General features: G+C 37.1%; 1 protein-coding gene and 1 long non-coding RNA gene across 4 annotated transcripts in view; one reads left to right on the top strand and one right to left on the bottom strand.

Annotated features, from left to right (window-relative positions):
- LOC116574033 overlaps positions 1 to 6,351 on the top strand; it is a 28,280-nt gene extending 21,929 nt beyond the window's left edge. The window contains exons 2-3 of the long non-coding RNA XR_004279107.1: positions 4,588 to 4,811; positions 6,266 to 6,351. This is a non-coding gene — a long non-coding RNA (uncharacterized LOC116574033). The remainder of the gene's footprint in view (positions 1 to 4,587; positions 4,812 to 6,265) is intronic.
- The window catches only part of DIAPH3 (diaphanous related formin 3), a 499,882-nt gene that overhangs the window by 368,773 nt on the left and 117,883 nt on the right, over positions 1 to 13,226 (bottom strand). For all 3 annotated transcript variants that reach the window (XM_032314557.1, XM_032314558.1, XM_032314559.1), the window contains one exon: positions 6,299 to 6,429. In XM_032314557.1, the coding sequence (XP_032170448.1) occupies positions 6,299 to 6,429 (131 nt within the window). The remainder of the gene's footprint in view (positions 1 to 6,298; positions 6,430 to 13,226) is intronic.

Here is a 13,226-nt window from a genome sequence, read left to right as displayed (position 1 = left end):
GTACTCAACCATCAAAAATGAAATTTTGTCATTTGCAATGACGTGGATGGAACTGGAGGGTATTACAGGAAGCGAAATAAACCAATCAGAGAAAGACAATTATCATAAGATCTTAAGATCTCATGGAAATGTGGAATTTAAGGAACAAAACAGAGGATCATAGTGGAGGAGGGGGGGAAAAAAAAAAAACAAGATAAAACCAGAGAGGGAGAAAAACCATAAGAGACTCTTAATTATAGGAAACAAACTAAGGGTTGCTGGAGGGGACGGGAGTGGGGGGATGGGGTAACTGGGGGATGGATATTAAGGAGGGCACATGGTGTAATGAGCACTGGGTGTTATAAACAGCTGATGAATCAATGAATTCTACCTCTGAAACTAATAACATACTATATGTTAACTGAATTTAAATTTAAAAACATAATAATTTTTTTAAAAGTAGAGGCAAATATTCACTTTCTGACAAAAAATTTACCCTCAAAAGACTTTCCCCAAGGGAACCTACTCATATACTTGAAGCAAGAGTAAAATCATCAGAGACAAAAGCACAAGACCTAAAAAGGAATGATTATATGCATGTATAAACATGTATACATATACACATACCTGTTGTTTAACTCAATAACAATGGCTAATCTGTGATATTAAAAGGAAAATATACAATTAAAATATCACATAAAACTAGCACGCAAATTAACTGAGGGTGATTGTGTTATTCTTAAGTTCAAAATAAGGGATACTGCTGATTTTTGTCCCTTTTGTGTACATGCATATTAAATTTCTTTTTGAGTATGCACAAGTTAACTTTCTTTTCTATGATCAGAAAGGCAATAGGTCTTCCAAATTAGAAAGTAAGGAAAAAGTGACATGAGAAATTAAAAATCTATCCAAAAGAATTTATGGATGAAGAGAAAGAATACAGAAAAGGAACAAAGAGCAGAACAGGGGGTGTGGAAAGGGAGACAAACATGGTAAAAGAAGTGTAAACTGAGTGAAAATTCAGAATGAAATATCAGATATAGGTTCCAATATATTTTTATAGTGGTTAAAAAGACAAAGACCATCAGAATTATTTTAAAAAGCATTTGCCTGATAAAGATTATCAGAATTGTTTAAAAAAGCATTTGCATGCAATTTACAATAGCTATGCCTAAAACATTAAAAAAAAATAATAATAAGGGTAAAGAACAGTACGAATTGTGATGATGAGAGCGGTTGCACACATCAACATATATAAATCTAAGAAACAGGGAAAAAGCCCCAGAAGAATGTATGGAAGATGCTGCTATTGACACGAAGTTCAAAAAGATAAAACACCAAATCATACATGGATGAATTAGACATCTATGGTGAAATGATAATGAAAAGAAAGAAAAGATAAGCCCTGAAATTAAAAACAGTGCTAACCACAGCACAGTGGAAGAAGGGGACATAAAGTTTAGCAGGGATGCATGGGAACCTCAAACTTACAAGCAGTATTTCTAGCTGACCCTCATTGGTAGGCAAGTGGGTACTTGTTTTACTCCAATGATGAAACCTTTTGTATATGTTTACCATTTTAAAAAATAAGATTTTTAATAAGTATTGGTAATTTCAAAATATTGGTCTTGACTTTTTTCTCCAGATCACATTGATACCAATGAGTACGTTCATCTCATTGTTTGCCACAAACTTAACTGTTTGTCTCCTCACATGTGTGGACCATGGCACAAAGTATGTCAATTCCAAAATTAAGTTCTTCCACCAGTTTTGTGTTTAAGCCCAGAAATGGAGAAAAATTAGATTCCAAACATGACACTGGTCAAGTGGAATAATGACACACAAAGTCTGCTCACTTGCTTGGCAGTAAACATTTTACTGCACATTTTTTTTTTAAAGATTTTATTTATTTATTTGACAGAGAGAGATCACAAGCAGGCAGAAAGGCAGGCAGAGAGAGAGGAGGAAGCAGGCTCCCTGCTGAGCAGAGAGCCCGATGCGGGGCTCGATCCCAGGACACTGAGCTCATGACCCAAGCTGAAGGCAGTGGCTTAACCCACTAAGCCACCCAGGCGCCCCAACTGCACATTTTTCTAAAGTGATTTTTTTGAGCTTAGTTATTCACTTCATCAGAACTAGTTCCAAAACCTCCTTAGAAATTTAAAAGATGTGGGGCGCCTGGGTGGCTCAGTGGGTTAAGCCGCTGCCTTCGGCTCAGGTCATGATCTCAGTGTCCTGGGATCGAGTCCCGCATCGGGCTCTCTGCTCAGCAGGGAGCCTGCTTCCCTCTCTCTCTCTCTCTCTCTCTCTGCCTGCCTCTCCATCTACTTGTGATTTCTCTCTGTCAAATAAATAAATAAAATCTTTAAAAAGAAAAAAAAAAAGAAAGAAATTTAAAAGATGTTAGCAAGAAAATAGGTCTTGTAAACTTCAAAACGCACAGGTTAACCATAAGTAAAGGAATATAAGTGCTCACTTTAGCAGCACATATACTTAAAAAACAAAACAAAACAAAACAAAAATGGAAAATAATGCCTAAGATCACAAAACATAGGACCTGATAGACTGGATTTTCAGAGACAGAAATCATGCCCTTGACAGCTACATCAAATTGAGAAAATGAAGATGTATTCTATAACTAATTTGCTATATACATAGATGACTATGGACTACAATGCTAGAAATCAATCATAATAATGTTAGTGTCTACTCTTTTATGTTTCCACCTCAAAGTGTTCGATAGCTCGAACATAATTGTTGCCTATGTCAGGATCCACTGAAAGTTATAATTGACAATTTGAAGTTGGTCTTTTCTTATATTCCAAAAGTAAAGCAACTATGTCTTTTAGTTTAAAACTGTCACCAAGTATATTGAATAATCAATAAAACTTCAAAACAGAAGAATTTTGTGATCTTCAAATCAACACTTCATTAATGGTGACAAATAACACAGTATTTAATGTGCTGGTTTTCATACAATTCACTGTCCGGATGGTCAAAAGCTGATGTGGCGCATAACTGGTAAGCGGTGTTGCAGAAGCAGATAAATGGCTCTAAAAGTATTGCATATCTGGGTGGGGGTAGGGTAGACGGAGATTTCCTTCTTGTTACTTGATTTTTTATTTAATAAAACCCAATCCCAAACCAGTGTTGCAGAATCATCATTCATCAGTTCACATATTTCCCTCTTAATTCTAGTCACAGACACTGAAGAATTTTAACGCTGATTTACTCGATACTACAGGTCTAACAATGATCTCAAAAAGTGACAAAAAGTCTTTTTCTCTTGAAACTGAGTCACACAGTATATATTAAAAAAATAAGAAAATACGAAAAACTGACTTAACGATAGCAGACATAAAACTAAGAGCCATGTCCAAAACTTTGAACATAGGCATAACTTCAACTTTTACACATCGAAATGAGTCATTCCTCAACCTGGAGAACCACACACAGAGATACTCTTGAGCCTCTTCTCTCTACATCATGTGCCACAATTTCAGGAAAACATCTCTAATGGTAAGATTTCTATCATTTCCAATTAAAGACTTTTATAGAAAACATGCACAGCCTGTGGACTGCTGATAATACATTCTAGAATTGGTCTTTCTTAGAAAAATAATACTATAATTTTTTTTAAAGTAAGATTCAAGTGAAAGAGACATAGCATTATTTTCCAGTAGTTTAAGGTGAAATCACATATAATTGTATCCACTGGAATACACATGAATTCATACATTAAAACCTCTCAGTTTTTCTTTTGCTACCATTTTCATCTAATCAAATTATGAAGGTAAAAGGAAGAGTATACTCTTTCTTTTTTTAAGATTTTATTGATTTATTTGACAGGGAGAAAGAGATCACAAGTAGGCAGAGAGGCAGGCAGAGAGAGAGTGGGAAGCAGGCTCCCCACTGAACAGAGAGCCAGATGTGGGGCTTGATCCCAGGACCCTGAGATCATGACCTGAGCCGAAGGCAGAGGCTTAACCCACTGAGCCACCCAGGCACCCCCCGAAGGGTCTACTTCTAATTAAATTGAAAAGCCATGCATAAATCCATTGCTCAATGGCTGCCAGATAAACTAAAACAATAGTGCATCTCCCAATCAACCCCAAAACACCCTCTTCCTACATTTAAACTCCTTAAGAACTGGGTCTAGATCTGCTTTGCTATTTACCCAAACCCTTCATCTTAGACAATGCTTGGTAAGTATCAGTTACTCAATAATTATTTTTTAAATTAATATATTAAAACAGGTACATATGAAACCAGAGCTCTTCATGTATGATTATACCTGTCAAAATCTCAATTCAGGTATGCCTGGGTGGCTCAGTCAGTTAAGCTGCTGCCTTCAGCCCAGGTCATGATTCCAGGGTCCTGGGATCGAGTCCCGCAACGGGCCCCTTGCTCCTTGCTCCTCCTTGCAGAGCCTGCTTCTCTCTCCACCTCTGCCTGCCACTCTGCTTGCTTGTGCTCTCTCTCTCTCTCTCTCTGACAAATAAATAAATAAAATCTTAAAACAAAAAATCTCAATTCAACCTAGTCTCTGACAACAGCCAAGGTGAAACTGAAGGAGACTAAAATTAAACTTCATGTTTCAATTGACAGGTCTTCCCTGAGGACTTATATGTGCTGTGCACAGTGTCTGGTAAAGAGAAATAAATAAGATATACGAAGTTCCTGGCCTCTTCCCCATCATGTTTCCATCTAAAGAAGAGTCTGGAAGTGAGAAAATATGGAAAAGCAAAAATACAGTTGAAATATACTGAACTATACTTTGTTCACTCTTCATACGCCTCAGTTAAACCTCACTCACTTTTATGTCTCAGCAGGTAGGGTCTTTTTGTTTTAAATAGTCATACTGCCAAGGATTTTTTTCATACTGTAGCCAAACTTCAGAAGTGTCCAGTAAAGTACTAATCAGAGAGGATATCAAAGAGATTCTATTATATATTACCTTCCACAGTCAGTCATTCTAGCCCTAAGAATGAATATGTATGTGTGTGTGTATGTGTATATATATATATATAAATATATCTGTTTTATATATATATATATGTATCTGTTTTATATATATAAAAGATTTTATATATATAAAACAGATACATTGTCATACAGAAACAACCATTCATTTATTACACAGAAGCAGCCAAAACTGATCTACCTTAGACCCTTACAGCTCTAAATCCTGGTTTTGTGACTGCTCAGACTTTTTTTTTTTTTAAACAATTTCTGCTTGAAGATTTTCAAAAGTATTCTGAGCTTAAAAGTCTAAAACCTGATTTACAGAGACACCTGTCTTAGTGTTGCCAGATCCAGGACACCTAATTAAACTTGGATTTCAGATAAACAACAAAAATTTTTAGTGTTAGTATGTTTGAAATTCAGAGTTTACTGGGCATCTTCTATTTTTACTTGCTAAATCTGGCAATATTAACCTATGTACTCCTATAAAGATATTATTTCCAATAAAGGAAAAGTTAATTAATGGTATTTCTATGTCAAACAAAATTTCAGCCAGTGAATATATAATACCCAAATTCAGAGTGAAACTCAGTTTCTTTTTTTTTTTTTTTTAAAGATTTTATTTATTTATTTGACAGACAGAGATCACAAGTAGGCAGAGAGGCAGGCAGAGAGAGAGAGAGAGAGAGAGGGAAGCAGGCTTCTTGCGGAGCAGAGAGCCCGATGCGGGGCTCGATCCCAGGACCCTGAGATCATGACCCGAGCCGAAGGCAGCAGCCCAAACCACTGAGCCACCCAGGCGCCCCTGAAACTCAGTTTCTAATCATGATTGTTCTCATTTAAAAAACACTATAAATTAAAAAAAAAATTAAGACTTATTTTAGGGAAGAGAGAGAGAGAGAGAGAACATGCACGTGAGTGGGGGGAGCAACAAAGGGAGAAGGAGAGAGAATATCTCAAGCAGACTAACCGCTAAGCGCGGAGCCCAATGTGAGGTTCGAGCTGACAACCCATGAGATCTTGACCTGAGCAGAAATCACGAGTCAATGCTTAACCCACTGAGCCAAGAAGGCACCCCACTTTTTTAAAAAAATTAAAAATAAATAAATAAAAGTTTTTGTTTTAAAGTTCATAGGCTATTTATCACTTGGTAATAAATACAAAAAGTCCTACTGACACTGTATTTCATCATCCATATAAACATTACCTATTCATTTTTTACCTTGAGACATCGTTGATATATATACCTCTTATTTACAGGTGCTATGAAGAAAGTATTAAATAAAAATAACAGATTAATGACATCTGTTTCATTTACTAGCATGCCCTGATGACGTCCAGACAGATGAATTACCTCACAGGATTACTAGTCAAAGACACGCGGAGGGACTCCAGGCACGTGACAAGTCTCTCATCTGCACACCCCATTTTCAGTTCATGGATGAATTCCTGAGGCGAGATCTGTCGCCGACTCTTAAGACTTCCCTGTAAATTAAAACAAATAAATAAATAAATCGATCTTCATTAAAGTAGTATCAATTACATTAATCCAGCCTTTCATATTAGCAGCCGCACACGGCTACCCTGAGCTGTCTTATTTTGAGGGAATGATTCCTTCTGCCCACAAATATAGAGCGTAATCCAAGATACTCACAGAAGATAAAAACACCAAAAGATCTGCAAATTTAAAGGACTTTTTCAAATCCCGAATGTCATGGAAAAGAGTGATAGTACTTACCACAAAAATATCTGAAAATATAGTCATCCATTTTAGGCCCAGGCAAAATAAAAAGCAAACATCAATACAGGAACCACCCTATTAAAATTAGTATTCTGAGCACCACCAAAAATGGTGGTAAGTTATTAACTGACTCAACTACCATCAGGTGCCCAGTTCTAAGCACAGTAAACACAGAGATTATCAAAACCTAAGTCTGGAAAGAGATATGCAAGCAAGTGAATAATACTTTTCAGTGCAGTCTAATTCCCATAATGGGGTACCAAGGCACTCAGAGCCATGAGGCAAAGCCCTAATTTGGTGGAGGGAAGCTTGAGTAACACAGAGAAGGAAATCAGTTAAGAAGACTAAGAATTAGGAACTCCTTCCAGACTAACACATGGCACATATGTAGGACCACAAAAAAAAAAGAAGCACTTACAACAGAATGAAGCTAGCGGCCAGATCATGGAGGGACAGAGCACCGCTCTCCAATTAGATTATCCAGGGTAGTATTGGAAGGCTAACCCTGGCAGATTGTAAGAGTTGGAGTTCACTCATCAGGCAATATTTAATACTTACTAAGTGCCAGACATTGTTCTAAGCATTACACAGAAAATAGTAAACAAGGGATAAAAATCCCTAGATGCATGGAGCTTTCTTCTCCATGGAGAAGAAACCCAGGCAGACAATAAAGGAAATAAGCAGTTAAAATAGTTGTTTTGTGGCTAGTAGAAAGTGCTCCAGAAAAACAAAAGCAGAGAAGAGGATTAAGGAGCCCAGGAGGTGGTTGGCAATTTCAAATGGTGTGCTCACAGAAAGACTCACAGAAAAATCTGAAGGCCTCAAACTTGAATATTAGAGTAAAGATATGACGGAGAGAGAAGTAAGCATACTGGTAACTGAAAAGCTGTGATGGAAGGGACTGTCACCTCACAGACCACCAAAGGAACTTTGACTTTTATTCTCAGATCAGTAGCATTAGAGGACCCGTTAAGAAGACACAAAGACAGTCCAGATGGAAAATGATGAGCATGATGAACAAACAGTCAAGTCCGGAATTGTATCTATGTCAATTACAGATTATACATCCAAGGGGAAGGAATTAATACATGTTCAAAAGTAGGTTAGTAGGGATGGCAGGAAATTAGATGCATTTTTTTTTATTTTTCTTTCTTATTACTAATTTGCCATAATATTGTCCAAGGAAACTTTCCCAATAATGCAAAACAAATTGGCATGGGAAAGACTGATGGTTTTCATCAATAGCAATGTGGTAATTTACTAAAGAAAATTATAAGCAAATCTCAGAATAAAGAAAATAAAGTGGAAAGCGGAACTGAAATGTGAAAATAAGTACTTTTTAAAAATAAAATCAGTGATTACATTATGTATCATTAAAGAGAATATATTTAACTTGTCCTGACATAGTGTTTATCAGCATCTTTTCCTGCTTTAAATTATGTATTACGTGACCAACACAGAAAATCTGGAAAACAAAAAAGCAATAGGGAAAGCAAAAAAGCCCCAAAATGAATATTTGGTATTGAGGTGTTTTTTTTCCTCATATAAGAATATGTACATAATATCTCATATACATTCATAAATACCTGTACTTTACTTTCAAAAATATTATAGCACACACACTGTTCTGTAGACTACTTTTATTTTTAGTCATGTTTCATAAACACATCCTAGCATCTTCAATGAAATTTTTTTTCCTGCCTAGAGACTATTAACATACTTAATTACTTACCTAATTTAGACCAGTATCATTGGGCATGTAGGTTGCTTAGCACAATTTCTTGGTATCTTAATTTTTCAAGCTTCATGTGTATACTATCAGGCCAATATTTTTAATCCAAATGTATGCCAACAGAAGTTAAACCAGATGATCTTTTTGGAGTACTTGATAGTTGTAGTATTTGATTCAGTACTCTGAATTTATCATTGAAATAATGATGATGGAGGGGAGAGGGCTTTAAAACAAACCAAAACTGATGTGATCAACTTGGTTCCCTTCAATAATAAATGGGTAAGACCATCTCATCAATACTTTTCAAACGTAAGAATAAAAAGCAGTAAATGAATTTGAAAAAATGAAATAAGATAAAAAAAGCAGTCTCCTGCCCCACCACTTAACCCTATCTTTCAGAGACAATCAATTTCATTCCCTTAACTTTCTTCTGATAGCTACTTAATGTCTAAATCAGATGTTCACTCTGTTCTCTTTAAACTTGTAAGTTTTCAGTATTACCTTTGACTTCTATTATGAAAGGTAATGATTTAGTCATCTTAAAACATTAGAATTTGTACTCTTCCACCATCTGACTATAGTTAAAGGTAAATTCAGTCAAGCCAAAAGAGGTCAATTCCACGAAATGGAAGTTCTAGGAGATTCAGAGATTGTTGGATAACTGAACTTAATAATTCTTTAGTTTGTTTCATGATACAAAATAGAACATCATATACCCCCACTCATAAAATCTTCCAGCTACTATAATTCCCATGTTGGTTAAAACAACACTTTGGTTCCCCTAAAAGCAAGAACACAAGAAACATCTTGGCTCTTACCATTCCGGTTCAGTATTATACTGGAGATACTAGCTAGTGTGGTAAGGCAATGACAATAGACAGTTTAGAAAAGAAGTAATAAAACTGCCTATTTGCAAATGAAATCGTCTACATGAATTTAGCAAGATCACAGAATAAAAGCTCAAACTAATTTTATTTCTAAATACTACTCACATTGGGGAAATAAAATTTTACTATTTCTCATTTTTAGTAGCATCAAAAGAGCTCTCACAAAATACTCAGGAAAATTTCTAAAAAAAGAAGAGAAATACTTATATTCTAAGAAGTACAAAACATTGTGAGGAGGTATTAAAGGTAACCTAAATAAATGATGGTATGCCAGGTTCATGACATGTCAACAGAAGACTTGATATTTTAAAGACATTGTTGAGAAATGCATTTTCTGAAGAACAATCTATATATTCGATGCATTCACCATTGAAATATCAGTAAGTTTTGCAGAAACTAAAAAGCAGCTTCTAAAATTTATATGGAAATAAATAAACAAAATATATACAGAAATGCAGGAAACCTAAAATAGAATAATTTAGAAGAATAAAGTTGGGGGGATTTCCCCTGATTTCAAGACTTACTATAAAGCTACTGTAATCAAGCTAGAATGGTATCAATAGAACAGACTCCAGAAATACACTTGCTCCCACGTGGTCAATGACTTTCAACAACAGTGTTAATGAAATTCAATGGGGCAAGAGTCTCATCAACAAATAGTACTGGAAGAACTGGACATCCAAATGAGAGAAAGTGAACCTAGACCTTGGATCTAAATTTACAAGGTAAAATTTAATGTCTACAAGAAAACATAGATGACAATCTTCACTACCTTCAGGAAGGCAAAGATTTCTTAGGACAAATGGCATTAACTATAAAATTGATAAATTAGACTTCATCAAAATTTCAACCTTCCGCTTTGCAAACAACTCTTAAGATAGTTTCGGTAAGACCATGAAAAGTAAACCACAGACTAGGAGAAAATATCTGCAGTACAAACTAAGAAGTGTGCAGAATGAGACTTAACTCTACATAACAAGCTACGTTAGCCCATTATGGTTTGTTAGAGATGGCAGAAAACACGGGAGTCCTCGGTTAGAGACAAAGGACTTTATTATGCGTCTACTGGTTCTCCGATCCCCCACGTCCTACAGGGGCATCACAGGCCTCCCTGACGGATGCCTGCACATGGAGTGCATTGCATTATAGGATACTAAGCTTGGGGGACTCCCCAGTGTTTCACTGACTAATAACAAGTCTGCTCACTGTCTACAAGAAGACCTAACTACCTCTCAAGGCAGCTCACTGCAAACCCCACACTGAGAAATGGTTTGGGTAAGGAGCAGTTGGGCCTTGTCTTCTTGGGGTAACCAGAATAAATATACAGGGATACTCAGGGCCCATGGCAGACTGTCTCTCCCAACAATAAATGTATTGCATAAAAATTTGTATTCAGAACATTTAATGAAGTCCTACAACTCAGTACAAATAAAACAGCCCAATTAAAAAATGATCAAAAGACTTCCCCCAAAGAAGATATATGAATGGCCAGTAATGACATTAAATAATGTTCAAGATATTTGTCACCAGGGAAATTCAGTTTAAAACCAGAAGGTAAATTTAAAAAAGAAAAACAAAAAACAAAACAAAAAAAAACCCACAAACGGAATATGACTGCACACCCCCAAGAATGGGGAGGATATAAAGCACCTAAAACTCACCTACACTACCGAAGGAAATGTAAAATGGTATCGCCACTTTGAGCAAAAGTTTGGCTGTTCCCTTTAAATATATACAGAATAGTGGACTCATCAATTGCACAACTAGGTGGTTTTGTTTTTCTTTGTTTTTATTTATTTATTTATTTATTTATTTATTTATTTATTTGACAGAAAGAGAGAGAGATCAAAAGTAGGCAGAGAAATGGGGGCAGGGGTAGCAGGCTCCCTGCTAAGAAGAGAACCTGATGCAGGGCTGGTGTCTGGTCCCAGAGGTAGAGGACGGACAAACTGCAGCCTGAGTGCCAAATGTTTTTATAGGACACTAGAGTTAAGAGTATTTCTTACATTTTTAAAAGCTTATAAAAAGGAAGAACAGGAAGTCAAAACAGGGACACCAGTACAAGTAACTGAAATCCTGGGTGACTTACAAAGCCTGAAACGTTTACTGTCAAGCCATTTCATACAAAAATTTGCCGGTCCCTAATGAGTCTTACACACCATGTTGAGGGCTTTGGATTTTATTCTGAGTGGAGGAAAAGCTACTGGAAGATACCCAGCAGATAAATTTTAAGGTCTATTAAAATCAAACACTTCTGAAAGATTGTTCCAGCTACTGTGTGGCGACAGACTGTGAGTAGTAAAATGTGAAACAAGATGACCAATAAGAGGGCTAGCATACTGTCTAGTCAAGAGTTGACAGCAGCCTGGTATAAGGAGCCAGTGACAGAAGGCATGAGATCGGCGCAAGATGAAGTTAGATCAGACAAGACTAGCTGAGAGTCTGGAGGTGAGGTGTGAAAGAAGTTAAATTCAAAGATGATGCCAAAATTTTTTGGTCTTAACAACTGAGTGAGCAGTACTGCCATCCACTTGCTCATTGAGACCCTGTCAACAGTGGCATGAGTCGTAGATTGGGGATAAACCTTGTCAGAAGGTCAAAGGGAAAGCAAGAAGAATGAACAACTCCTCTGAGTAGATTTCCCATAAAGGAGAGCAAAGAATGGGGGCAGCAGCTGGAAGGGAACCTACAGTGCGATTTTTGTGGGGCGGGGAGGTTGGAACCACACTATGTTTGCATGCTGATGGGAATAACCAAGCAGGGGGAAAGCAACTGATAATGCATAAGGCAGGTACATATGGGGGCGCCTGGGTGGCACAGCGGGTTAAGCCTCTGCCTTTGGCTCAGGTCATGATCTCAGGGTCCTGGGATCAAGCCCCACATCGGGCTCTCTGCTCAGCAGGGAGTCTGCTTTCCTACTCCACACCCCGTTCTTTCTGCCTGCTTGTGATCTCTGTGAAATAAATAATTAAAACCTTAGAAAGAACGAAAGAAAGAAAGAAAGAAAAAAAAGCAAAGCAAAGCAAAAGCAAAAGTAGGTCGTATGCAGGACAAGAAACAAATAAACAAAAAACTAAAGCAGATGACACAGGATGTGACCTAGGATACAAGAGGAAGGGTTGATTTTACACCGTCACCAGTAAGGTCTAGCACTGTAAGAAGAGCCAAAGCAGAGATGAAGGGGAAAGATTCAGGCGGACTGTTAGACCTGGTGATCAGGAAATGAGGTGTGAAAGTTCTCTTCTGATTGCATCCACCTTCGTGGGGATAGAAAATAGCAATATAATCAGCTAAAAGTGAGGACGCAGAGTTGGAGATAGAAGAAAAGGTCTGAAATCTTTTTCAGAAAGTCACGAAGTGCACTGACAAGAGCCATGTGGTGGGGTTACAGGCTTACCTGTCGACTGCGGTCATTCAGAAAACACTAGTCAGTGTTGCTGCATCCTTCTTCCCAGATGCAGGCTATGCAGAGATGCAAAGGCAGAGGAAACAGGTAGTTGAGTTTAACCAAGGACAGGGTTTATATGGACCGAGAGGCAAACGAACAGATTATTACTCAAGGTAACAACAGAGTCAATAAAAAAAGAAGGGCATGGCTGTTAGGAGGCAATGGATACAAATAAATGGTAGAGTCAGTGGATCAGCCATTCTAAAAAGGTTATGGAATTCTTACAGTGGGAATAGTAAGTAAGCAGAAAAATAGAGAATGCTCAAGAAAGTTTGTAGACCCTATTTATAGGTGGTATCTTAACCCGAGGCACTGAGTGGTTGAGATTGGGTAGAAAAACAAAGACTGTTGGAACTGAGAAATTTGAGGAATGAGAGGATGGAAATGTTGGATGGATCCTCTAAGTGAATGAGGATAGCAGGACAGCAGTAGTAGCAGGAGGAAAAGCAAAGGCTTGGGAGCCATATGAATAAG

Source organism: Mustela erminea, chromosome 15 (genome assembly GCF_009829155.1).
Source record: "Mustela erminea isolate mMusErm1 chromosome 15, mMusErm1.Pri, whole genome shotgun sequence".
NCBI lineage: Eukaryota > Metazoa > Chordata > Mammalia > Carnivora > Mustelidae > Mustela > Mustela erminea.
This window is presented reverse-complemented; position numbering and strand designations above follow the sequence as displayed.